General features: G+C 38.9%; 1 protein-coding gene across 2 annotated transcripts; it reads right to left on the bottom strand.

Moving 5' to 3' along the window:
* Positions 1–942: 942 nt before the first annotated feature.
* On the bottom strand, positions 943–22,079 carry pld2 (phospholipase D2). 2 transcript variants are annotated; one of them, XM_016677024.1, is made up of 24 exons: positions 21,828–22,079; positions 18,187–18,346; positions 17,956–18,083; positions 16,970–17,112; positions 16,723–16,816; positions 15,889–15,954; positions 15,646–15,704; positions 15,306–15,551; positions 15,057–15,200; positions 14,878–14,961; positions 13,205–13,283; positions 12,988–13,098; positions 12,696–12,905; positions 12,449–12,596; positions 10,712–10,830; positions 10,326–10,439; positions 8,248–8,352; positions 7,776–7,864; positions 6,739–6,852; positions 6,479–6,525; positions 6,071–6,205; positions 5,445–5,598; positions 4,055–4,172; positions 943–3,425 (listed from the first exon to the last, which is right to left on the bottom strand). In XM_016677024.1, the coding sequence occupies exons 2-24, from the start codon at positions 18,317–18,319 to the stop codon at positions 3,201–3,203; spliced, it is 2,865 nt and encodes a 954-aa protein (XP_016532510.1). In that variant the 5' UTR covers positions 18,320–18,346; positions 21,828–22,079; the 3' UTR covers positions 943–3,200. The 2 variants fall into 2 exon arrangements, with proteins under 2 accessions (XP_016532510.1, XP_016532511.1); XM_016677025.1 differs by lacking the exon at positions 21,828–22,079 and adding an exon at positions 21,620–21,776 and having other exon boundaries at positions 18,187–18,347.
* Positions 22,080–23,751: the final 1,672 nt, after the last annotated feature.

Raw genomic sequence — 23,751 nt, 5'->3', positions numbered from 1 at the left:
TTAAATAGGAATACAGAAAAACCTGTACCACTTAAGAGTTCTGAACAATTATTGCCATTATCAATCACCAGTAAACATTACGAGTGCTACTGGCTCAAAAATGGAAGTTTAAATTTCTTGCAACTCAAACACAATTTGAACCCTTTAGAGTTTGTCATAACCTGGTGAAAACCAGCCCCTTCCTCTACACTATTGCAGAATTTTTTTGAGTGGAGTTGCACAGGAAGTCTGTCACAATCAAAGAAAATCTTACTAATATCCCGTCAGCTGTTTTCATGTTCCTATTGTGATGCCATTGACCCAAATTACGATTGCTACATTTGCCTACATTGTTTTCAACAGATCATGAGTTTTTAAAATAATGCATAATTCACCTCTAAAGAGTTCAAGAGAACGGTCTGATGCATGCATAATTGAGACTCTATAACTCTATGTCGCCATTCACAGAGAAGCTCAAAGATGGAATTAGCAAGTAAAACCTGTTGGTAGCTAGGCATTTGTTTCTACATAAAATAATTCATTTTAATAAATTGGGAAACTGAACGCACAGTTGTATTAATAAGGTCTGCATTTCTGCATCTGTACAAGGTGCTTGTTAACAAGCTTCACGTCACAGCATTGTTTCCCAGTGAACATTCCTGTGAAACTGGAATGTTTACATTATAAATAGCTATACCTTTTTATTTAAAGGTATAGTTCAGAATCATAACAATGAGGTTAGAGGTCATTAGTGAATATTTGCAGTAGATAACTCATCTTCCTTACGTATAACTTTCAAATAAAACTGGTCACAAAAGCTGAAGCTAATAACTACTTACCAGACTTCTATCAATCTGAAGCAACTGCAATCTAAAAAAATTGTAAAAATAAATAAATAATAATAATAAAAATAATAATAATAAAATAAAAAATTGTATAGTAATAACTGTAAACACGCAATTACATTTAACATGTTTTTTATTGCAGGTTAAAATAAATGTGAAATCTCAAATTACAGAGGTTTAAAAGATTATAGTGATTACAAAACAATATGAGAACAGACATCGATCCAACTTTAATTAAAAACAAGTATGAAGAAATAAGAAAAACAGCACAGCTTATAGTAAAAATGGTAGTTAGGAAGACAATTTGAAAATCATATCTACCCTCAGTGTTAGTGCCTCATTTATCGTATCTACAGATCTACATATAAAATGGTTTTAAAAATGTAAATATAGACTTTGATAATATGCAATGAAAAATATTTCTCAAGTATTACATTCATAAAATGACTTCCTAAGGCTGGTTCCTAGTTTAATACAAACTAAATTATTATAAGATCACTTGTTGGTCAGTTAAAGACATTTCTGCTTTCCTATCACAAAGTGTAGCACTTCAAACATTTTTTTTTTCTTATGCGAAAGAACCAGTAAAAATGCCAGCTTCTACCGTGCAAAGATTCAGAGTGGGGTTTTTTTTCTTCACAGTGTGACTATTTTTGAAACCAGCAGAGTAATGTGTCTAAACACAGATGGGTTTTTCTGGCTCCTGTGTAAAAGGAGCTTTGTGTAGAGCGAGTTCACACGAGGCATCCGTCAGTCATATTTATCACACCAGTTTGAAACCAAGACGTAGTGCACTTAACCTGGGCTTATCTGACAGCTTAGTACAATTTAACTTGAAAAACAACATGGTGTTGTTACATTAGTGAATCCTGTTTACCCCCTTTGGACACACATGCACAAAAACAAATACAATGCAGACTTTTTCACACCGTTAGGGATATAAGACGCTAATTTCTTATTTAAAAACCTGACGAGCTTCCAGTCTTAAAAGTGTGCATCTAATTAGGAACACATTTTAAAGGGCAAGAACATATTTTTCAAACACATCTTTGTCATTCAGTTAATGCATGGCGCCTTGCAAAAATATTCCAATTTATGAATCAGTTCATTTTTTAAGCTAGTTGTTGGTGCACTCAGTTTTATTTAGGGATATCAGTAAAGGGGGTTCTTTCACATTTTTAGTGGCTAAACATGTTTAAACAATAAAAATGTTTTTACTTTTCATGAAAGAACCTCTACTTTGTGTAGACAAACCACATAAAATCATATTGTGTAATATCCTATGTAGAAATGTGACAAACTTCAGAGTTTATGAATATTTTTGCAAGGCGTTGTGCAGTAGGTTTTCCCCAAATTATGAAACAAAATATATAAAAAAAAAAAACAAAGTCCAGTCCAAGAGATTTGCATGTTGGTCAACAAGTGATCAATCTGAGCAGTTGGGTAGAAAGAAGTGTGTCAGACACATGTAACTTCTCAGCTGGACCTCAACAAATGCCTCATGCCTGTGAGCAAATATAACATAAGGTAGACACACAAGATTCTTCATGGCTCCTAGACACGACACGGAAGTAGCTGCAGAATGCCAACAGAGTGTGGAATGTTGTGTGGTGGACTCCAGGCAGTCCGTTTGGATATAACAGTAAAAAAAAGAGAAAAATTTAACAAGATTTCAACGACGCACCAGCTAAATATATTTTCTCTCTCACATTTAAATATAAAAATGACACAGAAGTAACTGGTCCCCACGTCCTCGATCAGCAATATTGCTTTCTTTTTTTTTTCTGGCACACCATCCCAATTTAGTAAGCCATCCCTCCTATCAGCGCTCTCCTTTTCTGCCCCATCGAGCCTTTATTTCAGCTGCGATCCAGTCATCTCTTTATATCCGTCACCATAACAACCACAAATGTTCTGACAGGTTTCCTGGCACTGCAGTGAGAGGTGAAGCCTCAGAGGGAGAGAGTGAGAGCGCCGGAGAGAGAAAGAGACAGAGCCACCCACCAACAAAAAAAAATAAAAATCTTGCACCCGTAAATGTACACTATGTTCCCAGATCATGGGAGATGGTTGATTACCAGTCCAACCTCACAGCCCTCCAATGAGTCACACACATTCATTTATATGAGTTTACAATACCGTCTACCGTTGGTTCATAGAAGTTACGTGATGGGCATCATGAATAAACTGGCCAGCACAGGTTTGTCTGTTATTCTAAACTCTAAGTGATTTGAGCCAGACTAGATTTAGCATTGACCCATAAACTGTTTTAATGTGGGAGCTGGTGTTACAGTTCGTTTTGTGTGCTGGGATTTAGGTACAGGTTAGCAACGATTGTATCAGTGTTGTAGTGGCCTGATCTAGGCAGACATGTGGTTACGTCCAAAGGTCTGTAGGAGCCATCCCTTCTTTACTGTTCAGAGGAGGCTGCAGGTTTTCCTCACACAGGAATTTCAACGGAAAGTGAACCAGCAGCCCTCGGATGGCCTTCAGCTCCTCTGCCGCCTGCTCGGGGTCTGTGTCGCAGAGGCGTTCTAGAGAGCCGTAGTTCTTCAGCAGAAGCAAGTTGTGAACACTGTTACAGGGAAGGCATCTGAAAACCTGATGGATAGAACGGAAAGGTAAGAAACCTGAAACTAAGGCTGCGTTCACACTGCAGCCCAAAGTGACCCAATGCGACCTGCATCTGATCGTTTCATGACAGTCTGAACAACACACGTCAGATTTTTTTCGAATGTGATCCAGGCCACTTGGTTATCCGATAATTATCCGACTTATCCTTTCAAATGTGACCAAGTGTCATTCATCTGACCTGAACGTCATTGACACTCAACCAACGTCACTATTCTGTTTTCTGATACAACAACCATGGCGGACCAGAAGATTTCGTTGTTTTAATAAATAGAAGATTAAGTTATTACAGTGACACCATTAGCTCCACCATTAGCATCCATGTTTACTTCCACAAACACTGAGCTCTTCTTCTTCTTCTTCTTCTTCTTTGTGGCGGTTGGCAAAACACTGAGCATGCTCTCTATGAGTGACACTATTGCGCCCTCTACTGCGCATGTGGGACACTTTCAGGTCATTTGCCGTTCACACTGGAGAACGCATACAAGTCGCATTTGACAAAAAAAAAAAAGATCGGAATTAGGTCATTTCAGGCTGCAGTGTGAACGTAGCATAATGGTGGCAAACAGTAGTAATGCGTCGTTTACGTTCAATCATACCTTGTCGTAAATGATGGCGTTACGTTTTGCCGTTTCATTCCACGTGAGGAAGAAGAAGTCGTCGCTGATTGGGTCGTCAATGTTGATGCTGGGGTCTGAAGTTGCTCCAGTCAGAACCCTGTTGCAACACAGAACTTAAATGCTGTTTGGAAGTTCCACAGAGTGCATTTGAACAACACAAAGTGCTGATCAACGAAAGTTTTCAAAGCACTGTACAATGCTTTTTTTTTTTTCTTTTCGCAAAAGTATTTGTGAGCCTTGAACATTTTTATGTCATCTTACATTACAATAACAAACTTCTATTTTATTGGGGTTATACAGTACATTGGGATTATACAGTATAATAATAATAAATTCTGAAAAATGTATTGATCTTATTTACCCCCTTTGAGATTACCCTTTATATAAACATCTTTCATTGCTTTTACAATAGCAGGTTTTATGGGGAGCATGCCTCTGCCAGCTTTACGGAGCTACGTACTAATAGTTTTTCAATTTATCTTTCCAAATGAGCTTAAGCCTATGCAAAATTTCAAATCTTGGCATCGATTCTCAACTATATTTACATCTTTTCACTTGAAAATTTGGAGAATGTTATAATGGGACATGTTGATCAATTAAAGTGAGAATGCTTGTTTGAACACATTTATATTCAGCAGGGATCTGAAAAGAGAGCTAAGGATTGACTGCCTTGGCCACAAGTTGAGGTTTTCCCATAATCCTTTTGGTGTGCATTATGTTACTGTACGAAGCTATACATGGTTCAGTTTCATCATTTAAATTTAAACAGTAATAGGTTAAATCCATGAAGAAACATTGGGTTTGATGCCTCCATCCATTCAGAGTTAAATAACACTGAATGGGTTCATATTTCAGTGTATTTAGGTGTGGTTTGGGGTTTTGTGGTTTGTTGTGGTCAGCTGAAAAAGTTTGCGTTGCTGCCATGCATATTGTGCTGCAGACTTTTTTGTGTGCACATTGTTTATTTATGAGGCCCTACGTGACTATGAACCCATTCCGGCGCTGAGCAGATGCTTTCAACAAACCATTGCATGGTTGTTGCATGGTCATGACTTTCTTCAGCTGAACCGAAACGAAACTAAAGTAATTCTTTTTTGACGGAAAGAGGAACAATCAAGAGTCAGCACCCAGCTCCAGCGAGAAACTGCTGATCAGGCCCAAAATCTGGGTTTTGTGATTAAGTCAGAGAATATTATTAAAGAATAATGTCTCAGCAAGATCTTGGGAAACTTATCCTTGCGTAGGTATGGATACCTTTTAGGGTTGCGCTGCAGATTAAATGTTTGACCGTTTTGTTAGTTTGACACTCCAAATAAACAGCCATGATTGATACTAGGGTGTTATCTCAGTAGCAATGTTCTGTCCCGACCTGAAGCACTCTTTGCGCAGAGCAAGCGCAAGCGGTCCTGCTTCGTATTCCTGTCCTCCCATGACGGATGGGACCCTCTCTTCATCTTCCACCAGCACTGCCAGCTCGCTGTCTCGGCTGCCCAGCATGCTGCGGTCATTGATGTTGGCTGACCCTGAAGCACACGTAGAAACAAGAGGTTCATTTAAATGACATATTTTAAAGCAGTTGTTTAAAAGCAATAATACTGGTTCAATGTATTTTTTTTTTAGCTTTTCTTGTGTTCAGTCGTGATTAATGGGTACGTTTACTAACATTTTTCTCTTTAAGGCTGGCAAATTCTAATATGCAAAGACTTTAACGATTTCAATTGAACATTAAATCTGGCACATCCTTTTTCTTTTCTTTTGGCTAACGCAGCAGTTTGCTACTTCCCTTCTCTCTGGTCCAACAAGGTGTAATAATTAAAGATTAGATATCCCAAATGCCAGAATTTAGGAGTAATTTCTTTTTTTACTTTTTGTTGTGTTTTTTTTTTACCTTGAGGTATTTATGGAAAATAACGGGGATAAAAAAAAAATACTAAAAACTTGCAGTTTACATAATTTCTCTAACAACTGACTGGATTCCTTGAATGAGTGTCTCACCAATTATATAGCGGCGGTCATCAGCAATGAGTGCCTTGCTGTGAACGTAGATCAGTTCTGTGACCAGCTTCTCGGAGAGCCGGGAATGCGTTCTGAGGCCACAAAATGTGATGTACTCAGTCCACTGGTCCTTCACTGGGGCACAGATCACAATCGCATTATTTACTGTAGAAAATATTACTGGGAAGATTTAGAAACAACTCAAACAGACACCAGAGCTTCTTACAAATTTTAAATAAAAATAAAAAATCAAGAAAAATGAAGGAACAGAAAGACAAACAGAAGAGATTTTTAGCAGGAGGTGAGTGGATGGATTTTTAACCTGTCATTCACAGGTTGTCATTTTGGGTTCTCTCGTGAATGACAGGTTAAATGATAAACAAAACAGATGAGCAATCAAAAACTTACCCTCTCTGAGCCTTGACAGAATCGAGTGATCTCCGCGGCACATAGTCCTTTCCCAAACAAACATGATAAATATAATTCAGCATTTTTGGGTTAGTGAGATAAATAGATATGTACAGATATACGTTGAATAACTTTATCATGAAAGAAAATATGTCTCAATGTCTCAGTGCTGATCCACAGGATGTGAAAAGTGCATTCCCTGTGCTATTTCTGTGCTGTGGGCTGAGAGCAGAATGATAATGCGAGGAGAAGGATCTTACCTGTAAGTGAAGTGCATAATGGCTTGAATTGCATTTCCACCTCCAGTGGTAATGTCTCCCTCGAAGCCAGGAAGCAAAGGAATCACCACAAACACCCTGTACGTCTTCTGCTCTCTGCAGGGGAAAAACAATGGCTGATTGGTTCCAGTTTTACAGATTGAACTTTAAAGGTACTAACATACAGTGGTATGTGTTTTTTTTCTTTTTAAAGTGTGCAAACGGGGAAAAAAACACTGCTTGAATGCATTTGGGCCGATTGCAAGAGGTGAAAAGATCAATCAGGGGGATACAGAAAAAAGGGAGACAAATGAGTGACTTCTGACAGATTTTGACATAGATCCTGAAGCATTCAACTTGAATTTGAGTTTAAATGGATTTAATTATACGTATTTGACACACAGTATTATTATAATGGCTATGATGCATTCTGACATGAACTGTGACGCTATTTGATGCTAGCAATGGTCTTCCTCAGAACTTTGTGCCACTCTTCGGGTTTCATTGTTGTTTTAACTTAAATAAAACCTGCAGGTCTCATATAAAGAGGCCTGCAGGTTTCACATAAGCACATAAACAGCCACATAAACAGTTTTTAAAAGTGGAATTTGATAAAAAAAAATGTAAAAGGGATGTATTCAAAAGAACTCTAAAAACTGCCTTATTTCTTATGAGATGTAACCAGCGGCTTGAACACAAGGAACTGGTTTAGCAGGTAGAGTTAGTCTTGAATAAATAATGTTTAAAATCAAATTGCAAGGCAAACAGAAAAAAAAAAAAACTTGCATTAACTTGTTCTATAGAACTACATCTGAACGGACTGACTGGCTAGTACCTTTTATATATCTTCATAAGGGCAAAACAATATTTTATTACTTCAGTGAGAAGCTGAATAATTGATAAAACTCTTACATCAAATCTTCTACTAGCTGGAGCACAAGTTTAATTAACCTAAACTTTTACAAACTGGCTCTACATAAATGTGCCAATAAAACATGAATAAATCATAGTTTACATCTGTCTTGTCAGAGAAATCCCACCTGTGTGCTCGCAGGATTCGATCTACGATTGCATCCCCGATTTTATTTTGGACGACCTTGTCCTCCGCACAGCTGATGAAGAACTGGTTCTAAGGGCAGAGAAAAGGCAGATGGTGACTCAGTATGAGGCGAGGGCAAAAGCAGACAGGAATCTGGCAAAGAGCATCCACGAAAGCTCAATTAGGCACCAAATCTGTCAGAGAAGTGAAATAAATGTGTTTTAGACACATATCTCATAAAGCATCCTATTTGTAACTCCACAAATAAAAATGATGATAATTTATGTGTGATCACCTTGAAGAAAAGCAGCGTCAACAATGTCAAATAAAAATTGTACAAAAAATAAAACTGAAGCAAGGCCATTTTTACGGTGTCCGAAATGAAACTACTTAGAGATGCAATGATTCTGAAATGTGAAATTTGCCAATGCTGCCAATATGCAGGAACAAATAAATACGTTCTGCTGTTTTACCTCAATGTAGATGTAGTGCTCGCTGTTCTCAATGGTGTGTATGTAGGCCTGAAGGATCGAGTTCTCACAGCTTCCGGTTGACCAGCGTTCGGAAGAGCGCAGCACCTGAGGAAATAACACACAAATTCCCAGAGTTCTCGATTCTTCCAGGACAATTTATCAAGTATGAGGACAACGGGCCATAGTGAATGTCAATGATATATAAAACATGCAAAAAACAGAGCGGTAGGGAAGGAAATGTTCAGAATAAAACTCATACTTTTACTTTGGTTTACTACAAAAGCAGACGAACACTTCCAATAGACGAAATGTTTTGTTTTTGCAAATGAAGCGAACCTAAATCTAACAAAGATAATCCAATATTACTTCCACTAATTTTAAGGATGCTTGGCTGGCGGAGCGAACAGCGGCGCACCTGCGCCAGCGGCAACATCAAATGTAACCAGAGAGCCGTGAAACCTGAATAACGCAGCCACAATAGCAAGCAGGAAAACAACATAATGGGGCCACAAGAGCTACAGTTACAGACCACCGCCCACGCTGGAATAAAAGAACGTAAGCACATCAGCAGCTAATGCTTTTTGAATGTATATGCCCAATGCTCAGTGTTTGAACAATTTTAAACAAGCCATTTAATACAGCAGGTCTGAGCCAGTCAGCCTGCTTCCACACTAATGTTGTCATGACTTCTTTGCACTTCTAGCATTATTGTTAATTTGGAAAGGTCCAATCCTGGTCTCCTATCTGAAACCCAGCTTTAAAGATTCCTGTTGGAAATAAGATGCTTCTATTCTCTGTCCCACTCTTCGATAGTGTTTTCTCTGGCTTTGCAAACAAGTACAAAAATGCTGAAAGTAATTTCGCTCTACAGGCTTTACTTTTGTTCCACCATCTGCCGCAGCGTAAGAAGCGTGAACACTGCAACGCTGTGTTTCAGAAGCCAGAACAGTGTCTCTTTGTTGCAAGGTTATCCGTCTGATTTCCTGTGTAAATCTAATCTGGAGACAATGTCAGGAGGGACATTCAAGCTCAGTTTCAACGGCCTGTCTCACATCACACCAACATCGCCAGCCTTCCTAAATTATAATATGTTACACCGTTTACATCCACTGTAATGCGGTATCGCTTTCTGGCATTCAGGGACAGATTCTACTCTACCGTCTGAAGTAAAGCCGCTGGGATTTTTCTTTTCTCTGTTGTATTGGACCAAAAGAGTCTGGTTTATGTCAGGCCCATCTTTGGTGCTGTCACTGAGGCATTTGTTTCACTACTATCATTCTGAATGAGAGATGCAATCCACAACTAAATTCAGAGATTTTCTAGGACATGACAACAGAGCAGTCTTTATTTAGTTTACTCAATGTTTGCATAAAAGCTGTGAAATCACCAGCCCTGATTGGTGGTCTGAAAATCTTTTTCACGTCACTGACCTGATTATATTTAAGTGCTTATAAGTCGTACAGGCCACAACGTTGGTGGCAAACGTGTTACTTTGGAAACAACTCTCCTAGTTAGCCTTTCTTGATATGAATGAGGTATTTAAAACCGAAGTCAGGGGAGGAGCAGAGGTATTTTAAGCTGTTTAAAAGGAAACTAGATTTTCTTTGAAGGTAGCTCAACTTTATTCAGACTGCAGCAACAGAGAGCAAGACTTCATTCAGCAGGTGTTCATTCCTTGAGATTGCTGCAGTTTTGGTAAATTCATATATACTTTATTTGGTATGACAAGAAGCCATCTTCCATTGAATGTCAATTCAAACATGTTTTCAGGACGTTTTATTGAACAGTCAAAGCAGCAAAAACAACAAAGTGAAACGGCTCACTAAGCTACTCTGTGGGGACTGATTGTTCATTAAGGGACCCAAAGCCTGGGCCCCATAAGGAGCAGTTAGGATTTAGGTTTAGGACTAAGGTGTGACTTGAGTTTAGGTTAGATTTAGGGTTAGGCATGTAGGTTTAGGATTAGTCTATAGAAATGAATGAAAAATGTATGGAAGTCAATGCAAAGTTCCTGTGAAAATAGAAAGACATACAGGGCGTGCATGTGTGTGTGCATGTGCGTGTGTGTAATCAACTACCTGAACTTTGGCTTTCTGGGATCCAGGAACAATAAATGGCAACAAGTCTGCCTCAGTGTGAGACTTGGGGAGAAGGTAGGGGTAGAAGTTATCCTTGTACTTGACCTTGAAGATCTGAGGAAGACATAAAACTTGAATGCATGGATTCAAAATCAGAGAAGAATTACACAGTAAAGTTTACTTCCAAGATACGTTTGCTCTTTTTATCTAACCCCCTTCCCCCCAAAACATACTTTAACAGTGAAAGTCCAGTCATAACATGACTGAAATCCCCTAAAGCATCTGTTATATGCCCTCCCTCTTAAATATCTGTAATAGTAGGAATTTTGCACCTCAACATGTTCATAAAACTCAAAATGTTAATAATATAAGGATTAAAGCCTTACCTTAGTAAAGTTCCAGCGCTGGATGAAGTGCCTGGCAACATCCCTGGCAGCTTTGCCGTGCACAGCTGTAGACAGGTCACGCCAAGGCATGCGAGGAACTTCAGTGCGGTCAATGTTGTCTGAAAAAAAAAGAAAAAATTATATTAAGCTCATCCGCTAGCTCAAGTGCGCTTTGTATACCAGAATCCTCATGTTCTTACACGCAACTGGTTTGGGTTTGAGTGTTAGAGCAGCAGCATGTGGCTTTTATTAGAAAAAAAAAAAGTGTTTTACATATTTGTAAAAACTGTCACCAGGTGGTGACAGTATGAGACAGAAAATCTGTGGAAAAGAAATCAAGCTTCTCTGCCTTCTCCCTACGGAGCTGCTGTCATCTGAACAAATACACTGTTCCATCAGAAACAACCAATCAGAGCCAGGAGGAGGGTCTTAGCGCTGTGAATCATCCCTGTGTATGTGCTCTCTCATCTTCCCCCATTCTCTCTGCTACGCTACAGCTGGTTCACCACAACAGAAGCTGCCATGAACACTCAGGCTAGTTAGCATGGCCACTGATCTGATTTCCTGGATGGCAAGTTGTTTCTCTGCCATTAGCACATTTAGCAGTGCATACACAAGGTTTATCGACAGCGCTAAGACACTCCTCCTGGCTCTGGCTGGTTGTTTTTGACCAGGAGCGGAGCGTCTACTTGTTCAGATGGCAGCAGTAGCTCTGAGAGGAGGTGGAGGAGCTCAATCCTTTCACAAATTATCTGTCTCATTTTACACTATCACAAATATGACAAACATATTTTTCTAAAAGTTACATACTGTAGCTTTAAGGAACTAAAACTCTACACGCTCATGTGTGACACTGTCTTCTAGGAACTGCGATTGGTTCTCCTTCTTCTTGTTTAATGGCTGCTTAATGTAGCATCACCGCCATCAACTGGTAAGTAGCATAAACCAAATGTTGCCCAAAGAGACCCCTCAAATCCTCCCACACAAATCGCTCCCTCTTAAAAAAATAGAATAAGACCTGGTAGCTTTTACTTCCCGAGTCTTCCTGTAAAATATCAGTGAGGTCTAGTTTGATCGGTTGATAACACGAAACAAAATAAGACACATACACACAAGGAAAAGCAAATATTCCACCGAGTAATCAGTGGATAGAAATGAACTGATAATTGGATCTAGACTGGATTAAGGAAAGTGTGTCATGATGACGTACCCTATGCAAAACCGAACTAATTGCCAAACAGCCTCAACATGTTTGATTGCACCTTGTTTACATCTTCATCATTATTGTGATTCGTCACAGTTTCTCGCCATGCTGGTCGTTTTACTGAGCCACCTATTGATTTTAATGTTGTCGCTCACATGTCAGCAATTCATGGCGAAACGACCAACCTGAAACGGAGAGTAACGAAAAATCCAAACAGGACAGAGGAGCACAGTTCAGCTCTATACATTTAAAGGAGAATGTCTCTCCTTTGTGTCGCTCTTTCTGGTACCTTCCCGTGCTTTCAGTCGTCTACCTGTCAGGTGTAAGGTGCTTTAACAAAGTTTTAACTCAACAGGGTGTCTGCAATGTAATTTCTTTACCATTATTAATTTATGTTTCAGTTGACATATACAGAATCTGACACATTAACAGTGGAAAAGGTGTCTTGTTCTTACATCACAAGAGAATTTAATAAATTGAGTAAACGTTTTTAGCTCTAACCTTCCATATATGCTGAAAGAGGTTTTCAGTACCTTCAAAAGGCCTGTCCAGCAGGGTCCAGTCTTTCTTGATGAAGTTGCTGTAGTCCTTGCCAAGCCACAGTTTAGTGTTACCAGCCAGGTTTGTGTGATCCTGTTTTGTTTGGTTACCTGCATTCTTGCCATCAGCCACACCATTGTCCTGTTTAACGGAGTCACTATTTTAGGACTCTGCCTGCGCACTAATACACAAATTACGGTTAACAAATGCACGGCACACCAATTAACAGCCCATGCTTACAGTTACATCTTTGTTTGGATGTTCCCCCGTGTCCCCGTTCAGCATCTCCGCCTGACCCAGGTCGGCCAGCCGATACTCTCTGTCGTCCCATCTCCCAAACGCCAGGTCGAGTCCCCCAACAAACGCCACCGTCTGGTCGATGGCAACCATCTTCTCATGGTGAGCCCACAAGACCACCGTAGATGAAACGTGGTCTGGATGTCGCATCACCTGACGGATTACAGGAGATCTAACTGTTTAGTCGAGCACAGCAAACAAATGCAAAGCAGTTTAACCCCAGAAGACCACAGACCTTGATGTTTGGGTGCATGTTCATCAGAGTCCGCTTGCTGTAGTCGCTGTTGATGCCAAGTGCCATCTCCACCTCCTTGTAAAGCAGGACACAAACCTTGACTCCTTTTTCCTACAGATAAAAGAGGTGATATGGTTTTGAAACAAAAACATCTGAGTTTAAAATAAAAAACAAAAAAAACAATTTAGTGTTTCATTAAAAGAGAACGAATCCCTACTGCTTTCCGTTTCAGTATCTCATCCAGTCTCCAGCGGTTGTCAGTGGCAGGTCTCTTTAGGAAAATTTCTGGGCTCAGCCTGATAAGAGATTAAGAATCGGAAAAATCATTCTATATGCTAATGACCTTGGAAATGTAACTTTTATAATACAGTGCCTTCCAAAAGCACTTTGAACTTTTCTTCTTTTTATCATGTGACAACTGAAAACCTTAAGGTATTCTACTGGACATTTTTAAGTGGAAAACCACACGAGGCTGTGCTTAGCTGCAAAGTAAAAGAAAGGATTCTAGTTCTGTATATGAAAAATAATAATAACAAAAAGTGCGGTGTCAGTACAGAGCTACGCTGATGTTATGGCAACAGGGTAGCCATAACATCAGCAGATTCTGCCGCCCTTCTGCTGGCTCAACAGGAAGTAACACTTTCAAAATAAATACCTGAATTTCACAATAAAGCTAACCTAATCTGACATTAACCTTACTGAGAATGACAAAATATATGATCTTATTATTCCTTACTTATGACTCCAACACCTGAGTCAGTATCTTTGTGGAACCACATTTTGATGCTGAACTGCAGCTACAAGCATATAGGGGTATGTTGGTACCAGTGTTTCACATCCAAAGAACTTTCTCTGTTGATTTTCAACATTTCATAACCTCACTCAAGCACTTAAAGTTTCAGCTGTTGTCTCAGATTTAGAAATAGATCTAGGTTTACACTTTGACTTAATCACTGTTACACATGATTTTAATCTAAACCATCTTAGGAAGGTGAACTTCTGCACCAGGCTCAAGTCTTTTACAGCCTCTAGGAGGTTTTGTCTCTGAACTGGCCTGTTTTGAGCTCCATCTATCACTCCAACACATTCCCTGTTCCTGCCACTTGCATGTTTCACCCTAGAGAGAGTTTGTTCAGAGTAGTGAGCAGTGTTAGTTTTATTCTTATATGACTCAAGGACCTTCTTACATGGCAAGTGGCAAACTGTCAGCAAAACCTCTAATGGTTTTCTTTCATCAATAGGTTTCTTCTCTGAACTCTATTACAAAAATGTCTGATTTATGGCAAAACTAATAGCTCTTGTCAACAGAATTTTTCACCTGAGTTGTAAATATTTGCATCTCCTACATTTATTCTGTCATTTTAGATGGATGGTTATAGGTCACATGGGTGCCTCTTTAAATAATACTCACCCTCAGCTTAGGGTGGAGGTGTCAATAAGTTAGCAGTTGCTTCGTATTTCTCATTTTTATGACGACAGATTCTCCACCTGCTTTTTCATGCTGCTTGTTTGTGTTTTGCTGGGGCTACACACACTGATGCCAAAGGGCAATTTATCCTAATCAATACCTTAACAGTGGGGAAATATCAAAGTCCATGGAGTGAACAGGGACGGCATGTAGAAAGAGCCCTGGTCAAGACTATGTTTACTAACCAGCAATGCAATTAACTTTACTTAGAGGTATCAGGGTATAGAGGAAAGATTTTTGCTTTATCACATAAAATATATTTTAAAAAAACATCTATCTCTTTCTGTCCTCTTCACAGCTATGCACTATGTTGGGTTAGTCCACAACACCAAATCCCAATAAAACAAAAGAAAGTTTGTGGTTTTAAAATTGGTAAATTTTGCACAGATTGATGGAGTACATAAGTGTGTTTATTCTCTTACCACCAATCTGTGATGAAAATCTCCTGCTTTGCTTCTTCAAGGGCGTCAGCCAGGTCTGCAAAGTAATCTTTCCCATTCACATACCTTAAATGAAAGCCAATGAACTATAATAAATAACTGAAAGGAACGACTGAAATTGACTGCGAGTGTTAGAGTCATGTGTGGATCAGGGATCTGACCATTTAGTAAGAGTGTCTTCTCGCGGTGGAGCAAAGCCTTGGAAGCGGTGGACTTTCAGAAAGTCACAGGACTGAGCCAGCTGGTTGATTTCATGAGTCCACCACTGGCTTTGTCTGTAGCTTCTGCACTTGATGATCAAATCCCTGGTTTAAAAAAAAAACAAATAAAAGAAAAAACAGAAGTGAAGTAAAATGTGCAAATATACGATAAGATCTAGACATAATTTAAAAAAAGAAAAGCACACATACCGTGTGAAGTTCTTAATGCAGACTCCGTACTCTGTTCCAGTTTCGGCACTACCCACTTTCACCTCAAATTCGGGATCAAAAAGCAGCACGAAGTTGATTTCACTGTTGTCTCGGCTCATATACAAAAGGAAGGAGTCTTTGACCACCAGCCATCGGTGCGACCAGCTAAAACACACCCGATGGTGGCCGATGCAGTTCAGACCCAGAACACGATGACCACCCGACCTCTTAATGATCGGTCCCTCCCTGAAACAAATCCACATGCACATCACAATAAGCCTTAATCGTCCAGTCATCTCCCCAAGAGTCTCTGTTTCATTCAAACATTTCCTTTACTTACAGGCCTTTTGGTCCCAGCTCAGTGACAAAGGAGAGGGCACCGACGGAGAGGAACTCAAGCTGAAAAAGACAAAAGGAATGTAATCATGAAACGTGACTGTAGACGGTGTAACGTCCACTGAATACATCAGAAAAAAAGATGCTTTGGCACGGCAATGGGGCGACCCGTTTTCCTGACAATCGTCAAATAAAGTCTACTAGAGCCGACAAAACTTTTAAGACAAAAGATGTTTTAGAAATTTACCATGCTGCGATCATTTCTACAGAATCCGTTCTCCAGCAGATCGTTCAGGTACTCTTCAAGGTATTTCTGCGTTGAAAAGGGAGTTAGTAAAATACCAGCTGACATTTGATCAGATTATTTCCCCCACAAGAATATTTCTTTCTGTAAGAACGTATGAGAACGACATCACCTTACAATACGTAGCCAATTTAAATCTTTTTTTATATTTTGTCACGTTACGACCACCATCCTCAGTGAAATTATATTTAAATTTTATGTTCGAACTACACAAAATTCTTCGGTGAAAAGAAAAGAAAGCACAGTTTTCCTGTTTTTGATTCAGTCCCGTTTTCTCTCGTATGTTTAAAAATGAAATCCAGTGCAGCCTGTTGTCTTCATAATTGACTTTATCAAAACAGTATCAACTTGTGTGTCATCTAATCTCAGCACAAATCCAATAAATATCTGTCTTTGAGTTTAAAACTCAAAATATAAGTAAAATTATGGTTAATTTAACCATAATAAATTAGAGGAAGGGCTGGACGTATGAATGTTGTTATTGCTCGCTGTTTGTTTTTTCATCACTAAAAAATATTTTTAAGGTATTTATTAAGCCTTGTTTGCAGGATCATGCAAGTTTTGCAGCTCTAGAAAAATTGTATTTGGATGGAACAAAGGAAAAAATGGCTTACTGACCCCCGGTCTATGTAATCCCTACAAAATACTGAAGCTTGTGGATGTAACAAGGCAAAAATGTGACTAAAATAATCGTTTTATAGGTTTGTTTGTTTGTTTTTTTTGCAAGGGACTAAAGTTAAATCAAGAAGCCTTTAGAGGATCCTGACTGCTGTATACCGTTTTGCTTGAGGCTCCTCTGGCGCGTTCTGTCCCATGTAGGCTGGGCATTTCCTCTGACATTAACCTCAGCTGCTGCCTTTCCTTCTCAGACCTTTGAAAAAAAACAAAAACAGAGTTTGAATATTCAAAGTAATCTGTGCTTGAGAGATGCAATATTAAAATCTCAAAGCAGTACATCACTCAGACTTCAAACACACGTCCCCCTGAGTAAGAGGCTGATTTGCATGTCAGTCGAGACACCGACCTTCTAGTGGGCATAAAGTGAAGGATCATCTTGTGTTTGTAAAGGTCTCGGTGAAGCTCCTGAAAGTGCTTGTACTTCCGCTTTACTACCCAGTGAAAGGGTCCATGAGTTAACTTCACCGTGTACAGGTTTCGTATACGCACCTGGGGGCAGATTATTCAAATTACGTAAACCAGATTAATTAGCCATGAAATAACAAACATTAAATACCAAAGAAGGGACCAAAAAAGAGAGAACATTAATGTTTGTGTCCATAAAAATGTATAAATTTGTAGTACATTGTTTAGCATTTCTGATCTGCCTTTTTATAAGAGCTTAAACTGTTAGCTGCTGTTTACACTTCAACATGTAAACAAAACATACAATGCATAATTCTCTCATAGTAAAATCATGCGCATTTATTTAACACACCATGTCTTATAGAGCTTAGGAAGAAAACTTTCAAGCGACTAATAACACAATAAATTTGTGTTATCAAAGCATTTTTAAACCAAATCTGTCTAACAGCCAAAGCTTAGTTAAAATCAGGACATTAGCAGGGCAGTGATCTCCAACACAGCCACAAATCAACAACAAAATGGCTCAGAAAGTACAGAACACACTGAAATGGTCCAGTCAAAGTTCAAACCCCTTCGGTGCAGGAGAGCAAAATTCTTATGCAGAAAGTAAGGTTTGCATTACTTCAATAAACTGAAGTATTGTCAGTTTGGTTTTTTTTATTAGACAGAGCTTTTCCATTTTGGATACATAATTTCTTATAAGAACCATATGCTTTTGTATCATATGAATGTACTTTTAAATAACATACAACATTCAAAAGATATTTTTATTCCAAGGTCTTCCCTGCACCATGTTTCTATCACCTTACATCTAAGGGTGATGTTAAAAATAAATGTGTATGCTTCCTTTTTGTTCGTGCTGCATTTTACCAAAGAAAATATTCATGAGCTGGATACAAAAAAATATATTTATATTATTATATTTACCTTTGATCGACTGGTGTGTTTCTCTGTGTTGTCCACATTGCATGTAATAGGAGTACCAGGCATTAAGTAAGGTAGATCCATTTCTTTAATTTCAGGCAGACGATGAATTACTGTAAAAGGACGGCCCTCTGGGATACAGATAATTGGAAGAAAAACGTTACTAAAAGGGTTGCCATCAAGCAACAAGCCAGCTTATACATTAGATCTTATTTCAGGAAAATGTTTCCTTACCGGTGGTTTTTAGGAGGCTGTCTAGTTCATCTAGTTTCAGGTCATAGCGGTCGTGCGAGAAGCGCCTCTTGTTGAGGCGCGGTACAGCTGAGCTCACAGCTGCAGGCTCGATCTCATCATCTGGACCGGACATGGCGCTATCGTAGAAAGGTCAAGCTCCCCTACGAGAAAGAAAGTAAATATTATCCAAAAAATTTGACATTACAGATGAAAAAGAAAGACCAAAACAAGATCAGACTCTTTGTGCTGGTTAAATCTTGGAGGTCAAAGTTTCTGGTATTAAATACAGCAAATTTGTAATAAAATTGATGTCAGTTTTGATCAAAAGAATAAAAATAGTCATAGTAAAGCTATGCAAAAAGTTGAAATGTAACCACAGATTTTCAAACTATATGGAAAAAAATACAGTGCAGCCTCTCCCAAACCTGTTGCTAAGCATCACCTTAAAACAATCAGTTTTCTTGTAGCCATTATCAACAGACATCTTGTCTTTTTGAACGACATGTTCTCTTATCTTTCTCGTCTTGCAGAGTTTCCAAAAGCAAGTGGATGACCATGCCGTGTAATGTTTGCACTCCTCGGGCAAAGGAAGTCGTATTTTCCGCAAAACTGACTTAAATAAAATGAAAAACACAGATTGTATTTTTCTGTTTTCAGGCTGAAATTATGCTACTGCCATAATGAAAAAAAAAACAACAACACAGTTTTCACTCTCAGAAACTGTGAGGTCCTTAGGCTGGCAATTTCTGAGGCCTGGCTCATATCACAATTTGGAGGCTTCGCTAGCTGTTTCTGTTCCCCCTTAGGCAACGATCAGACCCGTGCCACAAGATTTCCAAGCAAGCACAGAATTAACACTCTGTGTCGCCAAAAAAGATGCAACACAGCCGAGGGACGCAGTGGCAATGTCTGAATAATTGGGTTAATAATCTGCAAACAGGATCACAAAGCGCATATAATCACAGAGGAAGGAGACAAGCAATAAGTGAAAGTAAAAATAACTCAAGAAAAACAAAACAAATCTGTATCATGATAACTGAAATGGGAGGAACTTAATTTTGAAAGTCAAAAACGTGAAGATCTTCATACGTCTACCTAGTGAGCAACAATACACCATCTGAGACATGAGAGACACAGCTACCAGTAAGAAAATAAGGGAGTGTGTGGGGCCTGGTATGTGGTGTGTGGGTAGATGTCTTTGAATGGCTGTTTCCTGGGAAACAGGACAACTGGAAAGGCGGGTGTGTGCATCCGTGTGTGTGTGTGTGTGTGTGTGCGTGTGTGTGTGTGTGTGTATCCGAGACAATAAAAGAGGTACTGAGAATTGCGGTTGAGATATAGCAGAATCGCATGTGCAGTAAATCCAAACACTCATCCAGGAAATGTGTGATTATGTCACAGCTCTTCCATGTGAAACGAGGTTAAATGTTACATGTGAGAGAAAACAAACACACAAGAGGCTGGATGGCAGACAGGAAGTGACATTGGGAACACCATCTGCGATTGTGTGAAGCGTTTACAAGATCTGAAGAGCTACAACATGAACAGATCAGATTTTTTTTTTTTTTTTCAAATGATCACTTCCACTTTTGTGTAAGACAATCACAAGACCCTCATGTCACCCAGCTGATGCAGCAGTCTGACCCGGACCCGAGGAGCCTCTGACCACCACCAGCAGGCAGGGCAGGTGAAATGTCTTGCACAAGAACACCAACAATTGAGACAAACGGAGCGAGGGTTCGAAGCTGCAACCCACCGGCTACAAGACAAACTCCTAACACCGTCAACCCAATGTCAAACCAAAGATGAATAAAAAAGAAACAGAAAAAGTGTCTGTTTAACCATCTGGAAGCACAATGTTGAGGCAGCATTACTCTATTTAAACTACATTGCCACATTTTTGTAATTCTCCAGTTTCTTCAGAGGCATCATGGACCTCTTGGCTGTTTTCTGATTAACGCTGTGCTCGCCTCACCCGTCTCTTTAGTTGGACGACCGTCTCATGGCAGGTTTCCAGTTGTGTCAGCACTGAGAGACACTGAAGGCTAACCGTGAATAATGATGTTTGTTCACTAATGTTCACACAGATTGTATTTTATTTACTGATCTCAGAGTAAAGACGGATGAATGCATGCCACACTTTTAAGATTTCTGATTGTAAATCGTTTTACAAAAATATATATCCTTTTTTTATTACAACTTTATAGTTTTGTACTACTGTGTGATTGTTGAGCACATGGAATATTGATAAAATACATAAAGATTTGTGATTGTGATAATATGTGGAAAAGTTCCTGCAGGGTACTGTGTTGCCTTCTGGTAAAAACATTACGTTTTTGGTCAAGAAAGTTAACAATAAATATGATTATTTATTGTTAATAATAGTGCATAAAGGTCGCTGGTTCAGCCCTAAACAGCGAGAGTGAGCTTTATCATCATCAAACACACTTATAACAATCTTGTCTGTTCAGTTTGTTTTTTTTTTTCCCGATCAGTCTCTAGAGGGAATTTCACAGGTTAAGAAACAGAAACAGAATGCCAGATCTGATTGTTCTGCATGCTTGTTGAAATATTTATCTTCATAAAATCAGAACAGATAACCTCTATAATTCAGATGAATGAACTTTTAAGCTGAAAAACGAAGCAACACGTTGACATTTTAACATATTGACCTTTCTGATCCATAAAAAAAAGCAGAAAATCTGGTTTCTACCACCAACCAATGCAAAGGCTGGTATGTCTTGCAACATAAAAACTGGGTGTGGTCACAGGTGAAACTGTAAACACAGGACTCAAGACTCAATCGGGTTTCTCAGCTTGATGGTTAATTTTGAAATAAAGCTTTAGACACATACAAGATTATATTTTGTTGCATGGTTCATCTTCCAATCAAACATTTCAAACATACATATTGTCTGCTGTGCTGGAATATTTTAAGGGAATAATGGCAGTTTTGTACTTTTAAGCCTGGACTTTTCTATCAGTAAATGGAGGAAAATAAATGCCACCTAGTGGGGAAGCTAATAAGCATTTCTCATAAATTCCTTGACTAAAATAATGCAGTCAGATCCTACCAGGAAGCAGTTTTAAATACACTTTGCCATATATATATTTTTTTTATTATATATTATTATTATTATTATTATTATTATATTGTAACGTGTGTCCCTGTAACTTTAAAACATCACAAAAGCATTTAGGGGAAAAAACCTTTTCGTTTCTGACAAGAAGTGATTACAAGTGATTGAAGTTTTGATTAAGTTTTGGAATCCGTCAGAGAGTTTGGTAAAGTGCATACAAATCTGCTTGAACGATTAAATAAGCAGAATAAAATTAGCTGAGAGCGATTTATGCGTTCATATCAAGGTTATTCTGGCACTGAAAGGATGTGATCTAAGTTTCTCTCGTCTCCACCCATCCCTCGGCTTCTTACCACGTCTGAGTCCGCCATAAACTTCACATCCGTCTTCAAAAACGCGTAAAAAAATAAATGTCACGGCTTTGAACAGACACGCACTGTATTTAGAAAACTATTTTGCTGTCATACCCCGGGGTGTAAAAATCTGCTGTTAAGACTTATCGTCACGTCTCTGCGACAACGTAACGAAGCGAATTATGGCGATGCCTAAAAATATACTCACTCGTGTTTAATTACAGCCGCAGCCCAGTCCACATCCACACTCCAAACATTTGTGTCAAAATCTGCGCATTCACACCATTATATCATCGTTTTCCAACCAGTGTGAAAATGTCACCCTATAGTTGAGGTGATGCACTCGCTTAGTCCCTCCCATTGGCCGAACATGGGACAGCATGAAGGGGTGGAAATGTGATGAGAGCCCTCTGTGTAAATCTTTAAAGAGCCGGTTTAGGATGGGCTTTTCTGCTTGTTCACTAAAACAAAACTAATGCTGTTGGAGATCAGTTACTCGGGATGTTTGGTGTTCTTGTAAGTAGAAACAAAATAGGAATGGGGGAGATTCACTTTCCTCCCGCGAGAATATTATGCTCATATATTACAGAGAGCAAGTCTAGGACCGCCCACTAACATGAGAAACACATGCAAGAATGTGTAGTAGCGCACATACTAGTGCGACGACGTCAGACGAAAGAGCACGTGACTTCCGGTACGGGCTCTTTCAAAATTAAGTTCAAAAAGTACATACAGTTTGTTTGTTTTTTTTTCACAATGATTAAACTGCAGTTCGGAACAAATGGCATCTTAAGGCAAACGTCATACAAAATTACATAATCAGATTAGATCAATCCGATTATAGAGACAGATTGAAGGAAAGAGTAATTTATCCTCGCTTTTCATAAGCTGAAGTGTATGGGTTTTTTTTTTGTTTCCTGAAAAACAGTTACAGCCTTGAAGTAGCAAATACTTCACGGTCCCATTGTGAAGGTTTTCCTGTCGTCAAGAGAAAGTTCCTAATTTTGATGGTATTATACAGGCAAAAGTGGGCATCTATATTGGTTTAATATGGGATTTTAAGGGCATGTCATGGTAAAATATGACTCAGAGATTCCTTAACCCTTCTACACATCCCGCCTAGAAGGGTTAATGTCACATAAAGTCTTAAATTAAATAATTTCTCTTTAAAATATTAATATCCAGATTATCTAATTGGGTCCTAAATTAGCATAAATAGTATTTTTAGCAACCTTCTTTCAGTTCAGACTAAAAGTATTTTAATGAGGTTTTGCTCATAAGCTAAACATGTCATTTTTGGGGGGAAATTTAAAGTAAATTCTGAAAAATTTTGACAATACAGAAAGATAATGTTAATTAGCAGTAGATAAGGTCAACTTTGCTGTTAAAGGTGCAAATCAAACATTTGGGATTAGAATGAGTTTACATTTTAGTGTCTCGCACATGATACAAAAACCCCTATAAACTGATTTCTCCTTATCACAAGGTAAAGAGGGGACAGATGGATGAAAAATGATATTTGGTTATATATAAACCTTTATGTGAGCTGAAGGATATCACTTTGGCTACCACTATTACCTTGCAGCAAGAATGTCCTTGGTTCAAGTTGCAGCCTTGAGTTTGCCTGCATGGAATTTGCATGATTTCCTGGTGCATGTTTGGGTTCTTTCCATGTGCCCCGACTTTTCCCCAAAGTTAAAAAAAAGAGACTATTTTAGTCACTCTAAGATGAGTGTGGGTGTACATTATTGCTCGTGCTGCCCTGTGATGAACTGGGAATGTATCCAGGCTGTAACCCGGTACTTGCTGGAGTGATCACTGGCGGTAGGCTGCCCCCTTGTGACCCTGCTAGGATAGGATGATATAGATGATGGGTAGATGGATATCTATTTATGTTAAATGTCAATAGTTAAAGAAAAATAGCAGCTGAACTATTGACACAACGGGAAAGTCAAAAGAAATCACCCAAGACATAAGGCAGAGACTTGTGGAGCTGCTCAAGTCTGGTTCATCCCTGGTAACAATTTTCAGATGCTTTAAGGTCAAGGAGTTTAAAAGACAATTCCACTGAATAATAAATACATTTCTGACCGATTCTTCCTCTCATTATCGTGTCATTTATCTTGTATTCA

This window comes from Poecilia formosa, unplaced genomic scaffold (assembly GCF_000485575.1).
Source record: "Poecilia formosa unplaced genomic scaffold, Poecilia_formosa-5.1.2 Scaffold145, whole genome shotgun sequence".
NCBI lineage: Eukaryota > Metazoa > Chordata > Actinopteri > Cyprinodontiformes > Poeciliidae > Poecilia > Poecilia formosa.
The sequence above is the reverse complement of the archived record's forward strand: the minus strand, read 5'-3'. Positions and strand labels throughout refer to the sequence as shown.

Coding starts and splice junctions, on each gene's coding strand:
- pld2 (XM_016677024.1), bottom strand. CDS start 18,319: ATGTCCGGTCCAGATGATGAGATCGAGCCTGCAGCTGTGAGCTCAGCT. Junction 10,440..10,711: donor AGCGCTGGAACTTTACTAAG/GTAAGGCTTTAA, acceptor TGTCTTCCTCAG/ATCTTCAAGGTCAAGTACAA. Junction 6,853..7,775: donor CGAATCCTGCGAGCACACAG/GTGGGATTTCTC, acceptor TTTCCCCTGCAG/AGAGCAGAAGACGTACAGGG.